This window comes from Mchenga conophoros, linkage group LG2 (genome assembly GCF_057382185.1).
Source record: "Mchenga conophoros isolate Kocher_MC1m ecotype Shallow Benthic linkage group LG2, M_conophoros_male_GT1.1, whole genome shotgun sequence".
NCBI classification, from domain to species: domain Eukaryota; kingdom Metazoa; phylum Chordata; class Actinopteri; order Cichliformes; family Cichlidae; genus Mchenga; species Mchenga conophoros.
Genome location: NC_140527.1, coordinates 31,411,926 through 31,431,461, shown reverse-complemented (window position 1 = coordinate 31,431,461; position 19,536 = coordinate 31,411,926). Strand labels below are relative to the sequence as shown.

General features: G+C 40.8%; 2 protein-coding genes across 15 annotated transcripts in view; both read right to left on the bottom strand.

The window, feature by feature from the left end:
- LOC146582302 (protocadherin gamma-A11-like) overlaps nucleotides 1-19,536 on the bottom strand; it is a 113,626-nt gene that overhangs the window by 37,323 nt on the left and 56,767 nt on the right. Inside the window, exon 1 of one of the 6 annotated variants that reach the window (XM_085295006.1) lies at nucleotides 1,587-5,531. The exons of the other annotated variants lie outside the window; for them this stretch is intronic. Coding sequence (XP_085151132.1) covers nucleotides 1,587-4,010 — 2,424 coding nt within the window. The 5' untranslated portion in view covers nucleotides 4,011-5,531. Of the gene's footprint in view, nucleotides 1-1,586; nucleotides 5,532-19,536 lie in introns of those variants that run through there. 6 annotated transcript variants of the gene reach the window in all.
- The window catches only part of LOC146582303 (protocadherin gamma-C5-like), a 292,403-nt gene that overhangs the window by 226,200 nt on the left and 46,667 nt on the right, over nucleotides 1-19,536 (bottom strand). The window contains exon 1 of one of the 9 annotated variants that reach the window (XM_085294737.1): nucleotides 10,067-13,846. The exons of 5 other annotated variants lie outside the window; for them this stretch is intronic. In XM_085294737.1, the coding sequence (XP_085150863.1) occupies nucleotides 10,067-12,460 (2,394 nt within the window). In that variant the 5' untranslated portion in view covers nucleotides 12,461-13,846. Of the gene's footprint in view, nucleotides 1-5,692; nucleotides 8,157-10,066; nucleotides 13,847-19,536 lie in introns of those variants that run through there. 3 more of the 9 variants (XM_085294876.1, XM_085294763.1, XM_085294884.1) reach the window with 3 other exon arrangements.

The following is a 19,536-nucleotide window of genomic DNA, read 5'->3' as shown; positions in this document are numbered from 1 at the left end:
AAGCCTGATCACTAAACTGACCGTATCATCAGAAGCTTATTACACTCAGCTGAGAGACAGAAAAGAAACTTCATCAGATGCAGAATTGCTAAGTAAAACACAAGCATACAGTCAGAGAGAGAGAGAGAGCAAGTGCAAGACAAGGATACACAGTTTGGGTCTGTTTCAAACATAAATATATTTTGTATTGGGCAACTGGCAAAAGTCCTATTTTTAAGTTAATTTAAGTGTGATATTTCTTTCAGGAAAAGAAGAGTGTGTAAGTATCACAATAGGAGAGAAAATGATAATGCAATACAGTACAATATGAGTGAGAATAATATAAACTCTGTGGGAGTGCCTACTCTGGGGTAGGACACCTGTGATGAACCAACTTCACGCCGACAAAGGAGAAATATTAAGCCACTCTCAAGAGAAATGTTAATAACTATTTTTGTCAACACCAAAGCTTTGAAAGACCACTAAAAGACCAACTTTTCCTAACAAAAAAGAAGGTGTATGCATCCATCTTTTGGACCATGCTGTATATAACAATGTGCTACACAAACAAAACAAAACATAATTCTCAGGATTATGGTTCTATAAAATAAGTAAATAGAATGATTATTAACTGTGTCCTCTATGAGAAATAATATACTTTTGTAAACATGGCCAATGATAATATTTTCTATTCAACAATGATCAAGGACTATTGAGGAGAATGTATTAACAATTTTAGCAGTATAGTGAGGCTGATTACTTACACTGAGTTGCATTGTATGGTGTTACTAAGCCTATTAATCACTAGTTTATATTGTTATTAGAGAAGCCTTTCTTTCTGTCAAGTCTTCGGACCTGTTGCATTTGTTTTTTTCCTAAACATGTGATTCTAATCTTTATTCTTCTAAGTGATTGTCTTTATCATTTTACTGCTCAAACTGAAAACAATATGAAAACATGTCAAACTTTAAAAAGTGACTGTCAACTTGTCAACTTTTATGTAGGCCAAAGGTATTAAAATAATAAATTCCATCATCTATATGAGAAAAAAACTTATATAGAACTTAATGTTTCAACCACATAACCTTAAAGTCTCTAATTAGATAAAAAATAATACCTGTGGAAGTCCAAACACACTTGATCAGTAAAAAACTGCTGGACTACCAGGAAAATGAATACCAAGACAGAAGTCAAGCCTATAGATATAATGCAATATGATGAAATTTTATCTCAAGGTAGGTTTTGTGGGAAGAAGGAGTTGGACCAAAAATGCTAAAAACCAGCTTTATGGCTGTGCTTCGACCAAAACACCAAAATAAAGCAAAACATGAAAATGTTAACTGAAAATGTTACTCTTCTACAAAATTGTACCACAGGGAAGGACACATCTGTGAGGGAGAATGCAACAAAGAAAGACAGAGACAATATGAAACACACAGGCTAAATAACAATGAAAGTAGAACCAAAATAAAGGATTGTAGTTTTTTGTACATTAACGCTGTTATTGTTAGGAAAGAAAGTTGGCTTATTTAAATATCCATCAACAAAAACTTAAAACAAGTGAGAGAAGAAAAATAATGAAAATAGGACAAAGGGTATCCTCCTACCTCAGGAGTCCTATCACTATCTCCAAACACATCAGCAAAGTCTGATGGACTTTTCTTCAGAGTCTGGTCAGCAGGCAGCGTGTTGTCATTGTATGATGTCACAAACTTAAAGTCACTGGTTCTAGAACCTGTGGTCAGGTACGCATCATAATTGTAAGCGCTGCGTAAAGTTCCTGTGCCATCAACATCTGCGTAATTAGGAGGGAGATAACCGCTGGGGATGGCGACTGCTCCGTCAAATAACAGTCTGGGCTTTCTCCTGCGACAAAACCTCAAACCCAGGATGATGATGATAAAAGTCAGGAAAAAGGTGGACACAGAAACCAGCGCTATGATCAGATAAGAGGTCAGTTTGGAATTGCTCTCATTATAAGACAGATCTTTCAGTTCTGGCACCTCAGCCAAGTTATCAGAAATAAGTAAATACATGGAACAGGTGGCAGACAGAGAGGGCTGTCCGTTATCTTTCACTGCCACTACAAGGTTCTGTTTCATGCTGTCAGATTCAGAAATGTCCCGCAGTGTCCTGATCTCTCCGCTGTGGACACCAATAGTAAAAAGTCCCGGATCAGTGGATTTGACTATTTGATAGGACAGCCAGGCGTTCTGTCCGGAGTCCGCGTCCACCGCGATCACTTTGGACACCAGAGAGCCTCCGTGTGCAGCTTTGGGGACCAGCTCGGTCATGAAGGAATTGCCCTCTGGGGAGGGGTACAGGATCTGAGGAGAGTTGTCATTCACATCTGAGATGAACACACTCACGGTCACGTTGCTGCTGAGGGGAGGAGAACCATTGTCTCTGGCCACCACGTGGACTTTAAAACTCCTAAACTGTTCATAATCAAACGACCTCACAGCGTGGATCACACCCGTGTCTCCGTTCACAGACAGATACGAGGACACCGGGGCACCGTTCACCTCACCAGCTAACAGAGAATAAACCACTGTACCGTTCTGTCTCCAGTCGGGGTCTCGAGCACTAACGGAACATAAAGTGGAGCCCGGTTTGTTATTCTCACTCACATATGCGCTGTACGACTGCTCATCAAACACAGGTGGGTTGTCGTTGATGTCAGCTACAGATAACTGAACACTTTTAGTTGACGACAGAGGTGGAGAGCCCTCGTCGGTGGCAGTGATTGTAATGTTGTAATCAGACACTAGTTCGCGGTCCAGCTGTCCTGTGGTCACCAGAGAATAATAGTTTTTAATAGAAGGAACCAACTTAAAGGGAACACCCTGCTGGATGGAGCAGCGGACCTGTCGGTTATTCTCAGAGTCTCTGTCCTGCACGTTAATGATGCCCACCTCTGTACCACGTGGCACGTTCTCAGGTATGGGGTTAGATAGTGATTTCAGATTTATAACTGGTGCATTATCATTTACATCCGTAATCTCAATTAACAGAGTAGCATATGATGCTAATCCCAAACCATCTTTCGCAGTAATCTGGATTTCATACGACGATTCCTTTTCATAATCAATTGCTCCAGCCACTCTCACTGCTCCTGTTTTAGGGTCCAAAGAAAAATCTTGTCTTTCTTCAGAGACGTGGTCAAACCCATAATTAACTTCACCATTTACACCTTCATCTGCATCTGTGGCGCTAACTGTGAGAACAACAGTATCCAGAGGGGAGTTTTCGTGGAGACTAGCCTTATAGACATTCTGACTAAACACCGGGACATTATCATTAGCATCCAGTACAGTGACGTGTATGACCACAGTGCCTGATCTCTGTGGAGAGCCTCCATCGAAGGCGGTAAGTAACAGCACAATCTCTTTTTTGTCTTCCCTGTCTAGTTCTTTGTCTAAGACTAGTTCGCCATATTTTCTCCCACCACCTTTGGATTTAACGTTTAATCTGAAGTGATCATTTTGCTGAAGTGAATAACCCTGAACAGCATTTTCTCCGATGTCTGCATCGTGAGCTTCATCTAGGGGAAAGCCTGTACCTTTGACTGCCAGTTCGTGTATTTCAAAGTTGAGTGACTCCTCCTTAAACTGAGGCGAGTTGTCGTTGATGTCTTGAACGCGAATATGAATGCGGTGCAATTCCAAAGGATTTTCCAGCACTAGCTCCTGTTTCAGAACACACGACGCCTTTTTCGCACAAAGCCCCTCTCTGTCGATCCTTTCTTGTACAATTAACTCGCCAGTATTGAGATTTACGCTGCAGTACTTGACACCACTATCCTCTGTATCTATACGAGCTTTTCGAGCGGACAGTCTGCCCAAATCGAGTCCCAGATCCTTAGCGATATTTCCAATTATAGATCCACGTGTCATCTCCTCCGGGATAGAGTAGCTCATGTCTCCGATGACAAAGCGGAGAGAAAGAAAAATAAAAGCAAGGCCGCAGTGCAGCGCAAATATGGTGTATCCCATTGTTACCATCAGAAATGGCACATGAGAGGTAAACATAAAGTCAAGACAGTAAAAATGCCCAAAGAATCTTTAAAGTCACTGTGAAACTGGAGTCATACGCGAGGAGATATTTTCCAACTGCGTTACAAAAGGAGAACCGGGCTTTGAATTCGCTGAGACAGAAGGGTGGAGAATGATCAGGTCTTCACGTTTACTGGCGCACACTGACACCATGAGTATTTACTGAGGTATGGCAACGTGAAGTTTTTTTTTAATTTAATATGTAATAAATTTTGATATTCTGTAGAGCCATTCACTGTGAACGGGCGAGTAAAAAATATATAGATAGTTGCTTTGCTATTTTATTATTACTTTTAATGGCTGAAAATATAGGTAGTTATAAAATATATAATGAAATTAGGTAATGATCCAGCTGCAATGGAAACTAAAAAAAAGGTAAAATAACCGTTTCTCTGTTTCCAGACAGCTTTGACGAGTCAAAAGAATGATCCTAGACACAGACTCTGCACTATGATTTAAGTTGAAAGGGGAGAGAGCTTTTTCTCTCTCGTTTTTTTTTCTTTTTTGTTGTTATTCCTGTTAGTTTCTCTTTTATCAAAATTCTAAGTTCTTCGTGATGTTTTATGTGCAAAAACGTAGCGTTACTTTTTGATGACTTGCTGTGAAATCGTTTTGTATTTCTGAAGAGTCCTGGGATTCTCATTGTAATAGATAGAGAGGGTCAAAAAAAGGCTCAAATGTATTCGTCCAATTAACTGAGGGTGAACAAACGGTGATCCACACAGTGCGCTTTCAGAAGGATTAGTAACCATTTTAAAATTGATACAACGAATAGATAACGAAAAAAAAAACGACAAAGTGACTATGAACACTGCTGCAAGAATTTTGAAAGACCGTTGAAGGGTTCGATTTCTATCAACGCTGAGAACTTAACGTAAAGGATTCATAAGAACAATTATGACTGAAAGAAGATTTCTTTAAATGAAATATGTAAAAATTTAAAATGTAAGACAGTTAGAACAAAGAGTAATAGAATGTGCGCTCTTTATCACGTTCATTTAGAACATGAGCAATAGAGACATGTCCATACCTTCTTCTTTTCAGTAACAATTAAAGAAAAATGAAAAAAGAATGACATTTTTAATGGCCAACACAAACGTAAAAGGAACAGCTTCATTATCAATTAGACATCCTTATTTATGCGAAAACTATTATCACACCTAAATACTAAAAATATTGTATTTAGGTGTGCTATAACGGTGGCAGTGTTTCTAAAACAAAGAAAGAAAGAAAGGTAAAGAGAAGAAGAAAGCACAAAACAAAAAACTATCTTTAGAAGAGCATTAAAATGTCAAGCCGAGTTCAGGACCAAGGACAGACAAGAATGATGTAAATAAGAAGGTGTTTATACTACTACACAAACCAGAAACAACGCAACTTTGGACAAACCAAATCGGTGGTCTCTCAAATTTCGAAAACATGCATTAGGAAAAAAAAAAAGAGAAAAGTGGACTTAAAACTCACACAAAACGATTCCAGGAACAGCGCAAAAACGCAGTTCAGAACCAAGGACAGAGAAAAAAAATAATGAAATTGCAAGATGCTTACGTTACTAATGAACAAAAGCAACAAGGTAAATCAAATGAGGTTGCAGAATCATTCAAGTTTATTTTTGGGACGACGAAAAGATTTTTTTGGTGACAATGAAATGATCCTACCTCAGGAGAACCATCGCTGTCCCCAAACACATCAACAAAGTCTGATGGACTTTTCTTCAGAGTCTGGTCAGCAGGCAGCGTGTTGTCATTGTATGATGTCACAAACTTAAAGTCACTGGTTCTAGAACCTGTGGTCAGGTACGCGTCGTAATTATAAGCACTGCGTAAAGTCCCTGCACCATCAACATCTGCGTAATTAGGAGGGAGATAACCGCTGGGGATGGCGACTGCTCCATCAAACAACAGTCTGGGCTTTCTCCTGCGACAAAACCTCAAACCCAGGATGATGATGATAAAAGTCAGGAAAAAGGTGGACACAGACACCAGCGCGATGATTAGATAAGAGGTCAGTTTGGAATTGCTCTCATTATAAGACAGATCCTTCAGTTCTGGCACCTCAGCCAAGTTATCAGAAATAAGTAAATACATGGAACAGGTGGCAGACAGAGAGGGCTGTCCGTTATCTTTCACTGCCACTACAAGGTTCTGTTTCATGCTGTCAGATTCAGAAATGTCCCGCTGTGTCCTGATCTCTCCGCTGTGGACACCAATAGTAAAAAGTCCTGGATCAGTGGATTTGACTATATGATAGGACAACCAAGCGTTCTGTCCGGAGTCTGCGTCCACCGCGATCACTTTGGACACCAGAGAGCCTCCGTGTGCAGCTTTGGGGACCAGCTCGGTCATGAAGGAATTGCCCTCCGGGGAGGGGTACAGGATCTGAGGAGAGTTGTCATTCATATCTGAGATGAACACACTCACGGTCACGTTGCTGCTGAGAGGAGGAGAACCATTGTCTCTGGCCATCACGTGGACTTTAAAACTCCTGAACTGTTCATAATCAAACGACCTCACAGCGTGGATCACACCCGTGTCTCCGTTCACAGACAGATAGGAGGACACCGGGGCACCGTTCACCTCACCAGCTAACAGAGAATAAACCACTGTACCGTTCTGTCTCCAGTCGGGGTCTCGAGCACTAACGGAACATAAAGTGGAGCCCGGTTTGTTATTCTCACTCACATATGCGCTGTACGACTGTTCCTCAAACACAGGTGGGTTGTCGTTGATGTCAGCTACAGATAACTGAACACTGTTAGAGGAGGACAGAGGTGGAGAGCCCTCGTCAGTGGCAGTGATTGTAATGTTGTAATTGGACACTAGTTCACGGTCCAGTTGTCCCGTGGTCACCAGAGAATAATAGTTTTTAATAGAAGGAACCAACTTAAAGGGAACACCCTGCTGGATGGAGCAGCGGACCTGTCGGTTATTCTCAGAGTCTCTGTCCTGTACGTTAATGATGCCCACCTCTGTACCAGGTGACGCGTTCTCTGGTATCGGGTTAGACATTGATTTAAGATGTATTACTGGTGCATTGTCGTTAACGTCAGTGACTTCAATATTTAATGTTGAATATGAAACTAACCCTAATCCATCTTTAGCGCTTATCTGCATTTCATATGATGATACTTTCTCGTAATCAATTGCTCCAGCCACTCTCACTTCTCCAGTTTTGGGGTTTAATGAAAACACATCGCTGTTTTCATCTGAAACATGATCAAATCCATAAGTAATTTCGCTATTTAAACCTTCATCTGGATCAGTGGCACTCACTGTGATTACTAATGTTTCCAGAGGAGAGTTTTCAGACAGACTTGCTTCATAGACATTCTGACCAAACACTGGTACATTATCATTAGCATCCAGTACAGTGACGTGTATGACAACAGTGCCCGATCTCTGTGGAGAGCCTCCATCGAAGGCGGTAAGTAACAGCACAATCTCTTTTTTGTCCTCCCTGTCCAGTTCTTTCTCTAAGACTAGTTCACAGTATTTACGACCACTCGCCTTTGTGTTCACATTTAGTTTGAAATGATCATTCTGCTGAAGTGAATAGCCCTGCACAGCATTTTCTCCGATGTCAGCGTCGTGAGCTTCGCCGACAAGAAAACGTTCGCCTTTATCCGCTGACTCCCGTATTTCAATCTTAAGTGATTCCTCTTTAAACTGTGGTGAGTTATCGTTGATATCTTGAACGTGGATATGAATGCGGTGCAGTTCTAGAGGATTTTCCAGCACTAGCTCCTGTTTCAGAACACACGACGCTTTTTTAGCACAAAGCCCCTCTCGGTCGATCCTTTCTTGTACAATTAACTCGCCAGTATTGAGATTTACGCTGCAATACTTTACACCGCTATCCTCTGTATCTATACGAGCCTTTCGAACGGACAGTCTCCCGAAATCAAGTCCCAGATCCTTAGCGATATTTCCAATTATAGATCCACGTTTTATCTCCTCTGACACAGAATAGCTCACGTCTCCACTAACGGTCCCTAAGGCAATAGACATAAAAGCAAGGCCGCAGTGCAGCGCGAATACGCTGTATCCCATTGTTACTGCGGGGAAAAAAACAAATTTTGCTAGCAATTTTGCAAGTAAGATCTACAATGACCAGTATCCTTCCATACGCGAAACATTCACCAAACCTTTTCCGAAAAATAACTCCAACTACAGATCCGAGGTTGAAAGTCATAGACAGTGAAGGGTGGGGTATTATTGCAGTCTCTCATTTGCTGGCACACACTGACCCCATGGGTATTTCTCTAGGTATAACAACACAACAGTATGATTTAATTTCAAACAGAGACGTGTTCAGAGAAAATTGCCAGTCGAATCTACAAAAACGTTGTGAGAACAAAGAGATAAATTAAGTTTGCCAGATAATTATATACAACTGCTATACAGGGTAGGTCAACACCAAACTAAACCATGTTTCCTTCAAGAGCTTCATGTTTTCAAATTAATTTTATATTTCAAGTCATTCCACAAAAAACTATAAGCTGGAGCATTTAAATTATAAATATTGTATGAAGTGCCAAACCTATATTCCATGATGTCATGACTCTCTCTCACTAATGAAACTATGATCGTTATTTTCATTCTTAGCGCACTTTCCTGTTTTACATTTCCACCTTCCTGTTTAAAAATGTATTAAGTAAAACTGAGAAAAAGCTGTATTGAATACATTCATGTATAGCCTGTAACAGTTACATTATTTAAAAAAAACAACACTTTTCTCGTTTTAGAGGTGGAAAATGTCAAAAATAAAACGTAAGCATTTTCCTTTTAAAGTAAACTTCCTGAATTATTCTGTTTTTTAGATTGTAAATTCTGACTTTATATTTTCACCACTGCAGTTTTTACTCTGCTAAAACACTGCAGTTAAAGACAAATTTCTTTTAAATAATTACTGTTCAGCGAACATTTTAAGAGTGTGGAATCTTTGGAAACATCGGTAATACATTTTGTGGGGAAAAAGTATTTTCTCTGATTGCTTAAATCTGTCCTGATGAATAAAATGTTTAAGCTGTTGCGGATTTTTCTGACAGCAGACTGTGTTTGTAAGATGAAGGTTTACATGTGGTGAAACTACGAACCGATTTAATGCTGATGCTAGACATAATTAAAGACAGACTGATCAATAATCTTTATCAAGTCTAAGCAAAGAGACCATACCATTTCATTAAACGCGTGGATACAGCAAATGCCTCACATAAGATGTTTAGTTTAACCAAAAATTACAGTGCATTTGTGAAATTCATATGCCGGCTGGAAGTTTCTTCATTTAAGGTACCGGCTGGCTGTCAGTGAAATTTGAGGTCGTAACATGTTATTTAACACCATAAAAAAACTTTCAAGTTCTGTAAGACAAAACTTTTGGTTGAAACGTTCATTTATAGAGCGCAAAGGGCATGATATATGTGGGGAGGGTCTTTCTGGTATTTCAAATATCGCGTAACATACATAGGAACGACATGCGCGAAGAAAATAAATAATTAGGAAATCATCATGAAATGTACAACTGGCACCTATTAAAAGAAACAGACTCACTGGAGGGAGGCAATTTCTTTAACAAAATCACAGATAAACGAAGCCAAACTACACCGAAGCAAACAAAGACATTCAGTCTTCTTGTTGAAGGTGCACAAAGACTTATGTATAACAATCAGCTATGCTCAATGTCTACTAATATCAAACAAACAAACCAAAAACTTCAGCACCATGGATAGAGTAAGAGAGACGCAAAAGACATTCTCTAGTCAAACTTAAACTGTATAGCAGCAGAAATTAATTTTAAAATAACATAAACACCATGAATTTCTTCCGCGTGAACACTATCAAATAAGTGAACAAAAAGTCTGAAATGTGTAAGAAAATCGGAAACCTTGAGTCAGCAAAGCGAATTTTCAACGAACAGTCCTCGAACGTCTCAAAGTAAACACCAAAATAAAACCTGAATGGCAAATAACAAGATTGAGAGAAGCGTGGCTGTCTCATTGGAACTAATGTGAAGGGAATAATTATGCATCATACCTCAGTGGCAGTATCGCAGTCCCCGAATACATCAGCAAAGTCTGATGGACTTTTCTTCAGAGTCTGGTCAGCAGGCAGCGTGTTGTCATTGTATGATGTCACAAACTTAAAATCACTGGTTCTTGAACCTGTGGTTAGGTACGCGTCATAATTGTAAGTGCTGCGTAAAGTTCCTGTGCCATCAACATCTGCGTAATTAGGAGGGAGATAACCGCTGGGGATGGCAACTGCTCCATCAAACAACAGTCTGGGCTTTCTCCTGCGACAAAACCTCAAACCCAGAATGATGATGATGAAAGTCAGAAAAAACGTGGACACAGACACCAGCGCGATGATCAGATAAGAGGTCAGTTTGGAATTGCTCTCATTATAAGACAGATCCTTCAGTTCTGGCACCTCAGCCAAGTTATCAGAAATAAGTAAATACATGGAACAGGTGGCAGACAGAGAGGGCTGTCCGTTATCTTTCACTGCCACTACAAGGTTCTGTTTCATGCTGTCAGATTCAGAAATGTCCCGCTGTGTCCTGATCTCTCCGCTGTGGACACCAATAGTAAAAAGTCCCGAATCAGTAGATTTGACTATTTGATAGGACAGCCAGGCGTTCTGTCCGGAGTCCGCGTCCACCGCGATCACTTTGGACACCAGAGAGCCTCCGTGTGCAGCTTTGGGGACCAGCTCGGTCATGAAGGAATTGCCCTCCGGGGAGGGGTACAGGATCTGAGGAGAGTTGTCATTCACATCTGAGATGAACACACTCACGGTCACGTTGCTGCTTAGAGGAGGAGAACCGTTGTCTCTGGCCATCACGTGGACTTTAAAACTCCTGAACTGTTCGTAATCAAACGACCTCACAGCGTGGATCACACCCGTGTCTCCGTTCACAGACAGATAAGAGGACACCGGGGCACCGTTCACCTCACCAGCTAACAGAGAATAAACCACTGTACCGTTCTGTCTCCAGTCGGGGTCTCGAGCACTAACGGAACATAACGTGGAGCCAGGTTTGTTATTCTCACTCACATATGCGCTGTACGACTGTTCCTCAAACACAGGTGGGTTGTCGTTGATGTCAGCTACAGATAACTGAACACTTTTAGTCGACGACAGAGGTGGGGAGCCCTCGTCAGTGGCAGTGATTGTAATGTTGTAATCGGACACTAGTTCGCGGTCCAGTTGTCCTGTGGTCACCAGAGAATAATAGTTTTTAATAGAAGGAACCAACTTAAAGGGGACACCCTGCTGGATGGAGCAGCGGACCTGTCGGTTATTCTCAGAGTCTCTGTCCTGCACGTTAATGATGCCCACCTCTGTACCAGGTGGGGCGTTCTCAGGTATGGGGTTAGACAATGATTTCAGATTTATAAATGGTGCATTGTCGTTCTCATCAGTTATATCAATAATAACTTTTGCTTCTGAAGACAGGCCATAACCGTCTTTTGCTTCAACAGGCAATTCGTATTTCGACCCCTCTTCATAATCGATATCACCTGTAACAAGAATTTCTCCAGTTTTGGGATCAAGTGAAAAAAGCTTTTCTAATTTATCAGAAGGTCGACTAAATTCATAAGTAACCTCTCCATTAACGCCCTCATCTGCATCTGATGCGTTTACTCTGATAACTGGAGTTTTCAGTGGTGAGTTTTCCGGTATACTGGCTCTATATACGGCCTCTGTGAACACGGGGGCGTTATCATTAGCATCAAGAACAATTACGTGTATGACCACTGTCCCCGATTTCCGAGGGGAGCCACCATCCATGGCTGTGAGCAGTAATTTCATTTCCTGCTTCTCTTCTCGGTCTAACTCCGTATCTAAAACCAGCTCACCGTATTTACTGCCAGAACTTGTCGTCTGAATGCTGAACACAAAGTGAGCGTTTTCTTGTAAAATGTAGCTTTGAACGGAATTTTGACCTACATCTGCGTCATGTGCTCTATTAATGCGATACCTGGCTCCTTTGTCCGCTGATTCTCTAATTTCCAGCTTTATAATATCTTTCGGAAAGATTGGCGCATTGTCGTTTATGTCCTGCACCTGCAGGGACAACCGGTGCAGCTCCAACGGATTCTCTAACAGCAAGTCGAATTTGAGAACACACGAAGGCCTTTCTCCACAGTGCTCCTCTCGGTCTATTCTCTCCGCAACGAATAAATCTCCGCTTCTCTGGTTTATTCCACAATACTGTCTTTCGCTTCCTTCCAAGTCAACACGAGGTTTTCGAGCAGACAGTCGACCAAGATCCAGCCCGAGATCTTTAGCGATATTTCCAATAACAGATCCGCGTTTCAGCTCCTCTTGTACGGAATAGCTCAGATCTCCGTTTGCGTATTGCGCCATAACAAAGAGAAACACAAAACTGAGGCTTTGACAAAGACTTCGGCTCTGCATCATCCTGAGAAAGCACTAAACAGTTTAAAACACGCTATTTGAACCCTTAAGAAATACGTCCCTAGATCAGTATATGAGCCTTTCAAGCAACTGTCGATGCTGTTGATGACTAGATAAAGCAGTGTGCTCGTTCTGATGGGTGGTGTGCAACATGGGTTCAACACTAAGTCCATAGCTGGTGTATAGTGACACCGTGAGTGCAAAGGATATATAATAATATCAGAAAGTATTTTTAAATGCCTTTTCTGTTGTTGTTTTTGTTGTTGTTGTTGTTTTTGTTGTTGGTGTTTTTTTTTTTTTTGACAAAGTGGTTGTTCAAAAGTAAACTTTAATAAAATCGTAAGAAAGTGTAATAATGCGCTATTTTTTATTTTTCTTTGTTATTTATTTATTTATTTATTTATTTTGTGCTATATGTTTAATTCAGCGGAGATGCTCATATCATGTGTTACAAGGTTTTGAAAATAATGTCTCTCTAAGGTGGTCCTTCTAAAGAATGCGATAATCATAGAAAACTTTGACGTGCGATACAACATTTTCAGCAGATCATTTCCTCTAGTTTTAATGTAAGGCATTTCAAAATCACATCGAAGTCAAAAACTCTCCAACCTTCTTTAACACTTTCTCTCTCTATGTCTTGCAACAATTTTTCTTTCCCTTTCTCCCCCCCAAAAAAGTTCCAATAAATTTCCAATGACAAGTTTAAAAAAAATGTTTAACCGATATCACCGAAGGCCACGACTATGACCTAACAGATAATTAAAATGAGTGATAAATTTCAAACTGACCTAAACGAGGGCTATTTTGGTGTTTATGTTTCACTCCGTATAAAACGGTAAAGGAGATGTTTACATTATGATTCCTGAGGGATCTTAAATAGTAACAGACAATTATAAACATTCAGAAAAGCGCGGTTAACGGCGTAGAAAACAAAATAGACATGTAATACTTCAGTTACAGACGCTTAAACACTAGGCCGCCGATAACCATTTTACTTTAGTCACTCCAATGATATGATCTGTTTTCCTAATAATAAAAGGTAATTTATTTAAAAGACAAACTGCAACACAATAAATGAGGCACATATGTGTTGGTGAAAATAACTTCACTGTAATCTAAAGTGTTTTCAAAATGGAAAACAAATCTAAAAATCCAGAAAGTTTTTCCTGAATATTAATACCACGCGCAGCCAGTTCAGTTTGTTCAGCAAAAAGGTCAGAGACAGGATGAAGAAGCGGATATAGTGCTCAAAAGTTTAAACCAGAGAAAACGCAATAAGCTAAACAGTTTTACTGAAGAGAATTAAAATAATAAAGTATATAATTAATTAGTAATGAACTATCACATCACGCACATTTAGAACACGTGAAAGACACAGTGAAGCGTGCCCAAACTGCTAACGGAACTTACCCAAGGAATTTTTGTTTACTCTGGCATGTGATATGTTACTTAAAATAAATATTTTAAAAAGCGCAAGAAAAATAGATTGATTGTGTTCATAAAAGTACTTTCTGCATCGCTGCAAGACTGTGAGGAAGACAGAAAATGAATGTAAAACGCCTGTTCCTACCTCTGGTGAAGGATTGCAGTCGCCGAATACATCACCAAAGTCTGATGGACTTTTCTTCAGAGTCTGGTCAGCAGGCAGCGTGTTGTCATTGTACGATGTCACAAACTTAAAGTCACTGGTTCTAGAACCTGTGGTCAGGTACGCGTCATAATTATAAGTGCTGCGTAAAGTTCCTGTGCCATCAACATCTGCGTAATTAGGAGGGAGATAACCGCTGGGGATGGCAACTGCTCCATCAAACAACAGTCTGGGCTTTCTCCTACGACAAAACCTGAAGCCCAGGATGATGATGATAAAAGTCAGGAAAAAGGTGGACACAGAAACCAGTGCGATGATCAGATAAGAGGTCAGTTTGGAATTGCTCTCATTATAAGACAGATCCTTCAGTTCTGGCACCTCAGCCAAGTTATCAGAAATAAGTAAATACATGGAACAGGTGGCAGACAGAGAGGGCTGTCCGTTATCTTTCACTGCCACTACAAGGTTCTGTTTCATGCTGTCAGATTCAGAAATGTCCCGCTGTGTCCTGATCTCTCCGCTGTGGACACCAATGGTAAAAAGTCCCGGATCAGTGGATTTGACTATATGATAGGACAGCCAGGCGTTCTGTCCGGAGTCCGCGTCCACCGCGATCACTTTGGACACCAGAGAGCCTCCGTGTGCAGCTTTGGGGACCAGCTCGGTCATGAAGGAGTTGCCCTCCGGGGAGGGGTACAGGATCTGAGGAGAGTTGTCATTCACATCTGAGATGAACACACTCACGGTCACGTTGCTGCTGAGAGGAGGAGAACCGTTGTCTCTGGCCATCACGTGGACTTTGAAATTCCTGAACTGTTCATAATCAAACGACCTCACAGCGTGGATCACACCCGTGTCTCCGTTCACAGACAGATAGGAGGACACCGGGGCACCGTTCACCTCACTAGCTAACAGAGAATAAACCACTGTACCGTTCTGTCTCCAGTCGGGGTCTCGAGCACTAATGGAACATAAAGTGGAGCCCGGTTTGTTATTCTCACTCACATATGCGCTGTACGACTGTTCCTCAAACACAGGTGGGTTGTCGTTGATGTCAGCTACAGATAACTGAACACTTTTAGAAGAGGACAGAGGTGGAGAGCCCTCGTCAGTGGCAGTGATTGTAATGTTGTAATCGGACACTAATTCGCGGTCTAGTTGCCCTGTGGTCACCAGAGAATAATAGTTTTTAATAGACGGAACCAACTTAAAGGGGACACCCTGCTGGATGGAGCAGCGGACCTGTCGGTTATTCTCAGAGTCTCTGTCCTGCATGTTAATGATGCCCACCTCTGTACCAGGTGGGGCGTTCTCAGGTATGGGGTTAGACAATGATTTCAGATTTATAAATGGTGCATTGTCGTTCACATCAGTAATATCAATAACAACTTTTGCTTCTGAAGAAAGGCCATAACCGTCTTTGACTTCAACAATTACTTCGTATTTCGACCCCTCTTCATAGTCGATATCACCTGTAACAAGAATTTCTCCAGTTTTCGGATCAAGTGAAAAAAGCTTTTGTAATTTATCAGAAAGTCGACTAAATTCATAAGTAACCTCTCCATTAACGCCCTCATCTGCATCTGATGCGTTTACTCTGATAACTGGAGTTTTCAGTGGTGAGTTTTCCGGTATACTGGCTCTATATACGGCCTCTGTGAACACGGGGGCGTTATCATTAGCATCAAGAACAATTACGTGTATGACCACTGTCCCTGATTTCCGAGGGGAGCCACCATCCATGGCTGTGAGCAGTAATTTCATTTCCTGCTTCTCTTCTCGGTCTAACTCCGTATCTAAAACCAGCTCACCGTATTTACTGCCAGAACTTGTCGTCTGAATGCTGAACACAAAGTGAGCGTTTTCTTGTAAAATGTAGCTTTGAACAGAATTTTGACCTACATCTGCATCTTGTGCTGCATTAATGCGATACCTGGCTCCTTTGTCCGCTGATTCTGTAATTTCCAGCTTTATAATATCTTTCGGAAAGATTGGCGCATTGTCGTTTATGTCCTGCACCTGCAGGGACAACCGGTGCAGCTCCAACGGATTCTCTAACAGCAAGTCGAATTTGAGAACACACGAAGGCCTTTCTCCACAGTGCTCCTCTCGGTCTATTCTCTCCGCAACGAAAAACTCTCCGCTTCTCTGGTTTATTCCACAATACTGTCTTTCGCTTCCTTCCAAGTCAACACGAGGTTTTCGAGCAGATAGCCGACCCAGATCCAGCCCGAGATCTTTAGCGATATTTCCAATAACAGATCCGCGCTTCAGCTCCTCATGTGCAGAATAGCTCAGATCTCCGTGTGCGTATTGGATTATATCAAAGAGGAAAAAAAAGCAAAGGCTTTGACAAACACGCTGTCTGTGCGCCATCCTATGACAGCACTACAGAAGTTAAAACACGTTAATTTAAATCTTTAAAAACAAGTCACTGGATCAGTATATTTCTATTTTTTGTCGCTGGTATTGTAGACTGCAGAAAATAGAATGGTCGAACCCACTGATGGGTGGTGTGCAAAGTAGGTTGAAATTCTCCTGCTTTGCTGGTCTATAGTGACACCCTGAGCATGAATAGCACATAACAGTTTTGGAGAAAACGTTTTTGCTTGATCCGTGAAGATATCATTTCTCTTTTATACTTTAACAAAAACATTTCAACGCGGGTATTCAAACACAGCTGTATGAAGGCAGGATTCTGTAATTTTTTCTTCACTACTCTTTATGTGACTTTTTTTTCATTGATGTTTAAAGGCTCCATTAAATTGCATTATCTCTCATCCGAATCAAAACTTTGAAAACACACAAAATGCTTCGTATATTTTTCCACGCATCATTTACATTTTGGCTGCATTTTTAACATTTTGCCGTTGCTTGAAAGTCAGTCTTGGTTTTCCTGTTTAAGTCTCCCTAAATAGTCTGGATAACTTTTAGAATTTTGTCTTGAGACGCACAAAAACCCTGCCCTTAACTTATACGAAGACCATTAAAGAAACATTAATTCACTAAAAATATGCAATGAATAATAACAGAAAATAACAAAGAACCAAACCAGTGCTTTCAGTGTTTCAGTAAAATATGTCAATACAAGCATTACCTCAGTTACCACGAGATTTAAGATAAAGGAGGGATATTACTACTTCTTTCATGAAGAAACAACTTCTATAAATATGTACAATTCGCTACCGATAGTCATGTATAACGTGAATTGTCACTATGTGACCACAAACATTTTTATCCGGTTACACTTGTGATTCTACTTTTCCTTATTTTTAATCATACTTAGGAATAGATGTGATGTCATAGCAAAATCTTGTTAGGAAAATGGAACACACGTCTCCATAAAAACAAATGAAACTGTTAAACTGTAGCCTAAAAATTAAAAAATAATTAAAAAGTTATACATAAAACATAGCAGCATAGCAGCGCATTCCCCATGAAAATACGTCACAAGAGGAAACAAAAGGTTCAGCCCCAAGGATAGCATGGACTAGGCCTGCTCAGCACCAAGGACAGAGACACAGAGTACCAGCTGCATGTCGGCTCCAAAGACACAGACAAGGGCAACTGATAAACTCATCGCAAAGTGGAAAAAAGGCAATTCCAACCGCCTCTCTGCCTCTCGAACAGAAGAACAAGAAAAGTATTACAACTCTGACCCACGCTGGCTAACTTTAATTGAAACACAGATACTTTTGGCCAATTAAATAAACAAATAAACAATAAAACAAGACACCATAGACTGTGTTTCAAAGCTCTTGAGTCAACATGTACCAACAGTATAAGTTCAACGAAACCTGCCATTCATTAGACAGGTTTGTAGAATTGTTCTGTTGTCAGAAAACACATATTTTACAAAAGTTATTCTTTTATTTATTGTTGTGATGGAACTGTCTAAAATATACTAAATGTCCTGCAGGAGATCTAAGATGATATGTGATGACAACAGAGGACATAGGCACGTGTGATAATCTGTTTAATACTGAAGGTGATAAGTAAGAACATTAGAGCATTTTTGGGATCTTTCCTCTAAGAAACCCTTAACAGCTTAACTGCCCAAGGGAATCTTTTGTTTGGCCTTTGAGCAAAATGAACAAAGAATGCCAAACCAAACTTTTCATTTAATACTATTCACTTTAATACTATCATACACATACTCAGAAACCTGTCAAGTAAAGAGTTCATTTTTTTAACTCTTCTATTGAATACGTTATGATGGACAGACCGTAACTCTCAAGAACATAACACCACACCATGTAAGTGTTAAGAAAATCAAGGTACAAGTACAAGATTAAAAACTAACAAGAAAAAACACGATCATATCAAGAAACAGAGGATTAACCTCAAGTGAAAGTATCTATTTTTTACTTGTACAGCGGTCTGTTTCTTATTTAAAAGCAAAGTTTAAGAACCACGTGCGAAAAAAACCTGCTCAGTATGAGTGTTTTATCAAAAAGAAAAAAGAAAATATTCAATTTCCTTAATTGGCAGAAGTATCACAGCCTCCAAACGCTTTGAAATTAACCAATATTTACAAGCTGTACAGTTATTGAAAATAGGACATGCGATATCTTCCTACCTTAGGAGACATATCGCCATCTCCAAACACATCTGTAAAGTCTGATGGACTTTTCTTCAGAGTCTGTTCAGCAGGCAGCGTGTTGTCATTGTATGATGTCACAAACTTAAAGTCACTGGTTCTTGAACCTGTGGTTAGGTACGCGTCATAGTTGTAAGTGCTGCGTAAAGTTCCTGTGCCATCAACATCTGTGTAATTAGGAGGAAGATAACCACTGGGGATGGCAACTGCTCCGTCAAACAACAGTCTGGGCTTTCTCCTACGACAAAACCTCAAACCCAGGATGATGATGATAAAAGTCAGAAAAAACGTGGACACAGACACCAGCGCGATGATCAGATAAGACGTCAGTTTGGAATTGCTCTCATTAAAAGACAGATCCTTCAGTTCTGGCACCTCAGCCAAGTTATCAGAAATAAGTAAATACATGGAACAGGTGGCAGACAGAGAGGGCTGTCCGTTATCTTTCACTGCCACTACAAGGTTCTGTTTCATGCTGTCAGATTCAGAAATGTCCCGCTGTGTCCTGATCTCTCCGCTGTGGACACCAATAGTAAAAAGTCCCGGATCAGTGGATTTGACTATATGATAGGACAACCAAGCGTTCTGTCCGGAGTCTGCGTCCACCGCGATCACTTTGGACACCAGAGAGCCTCCGTGTGCAGCTTTGGGGACCAGCTCGGTCATGAAGGAGTTGCCCTCCGGGGAGGGGTACAGGATCTGAGGAGAGTTGTCATTCACATCTGAGATGAACACACTCACGGTCACGTTGCTGCTGAGAGGAGGAGAACCGTTGTCTCTGGCCATCACGTGGACTTTGAAATTCCTGAACTGTTCATAATCAAACGACCTCACAGCGTGGATCACACCCGTGTCTCCGTTCACAGACAGATAGGAGGACACCGGGGCACC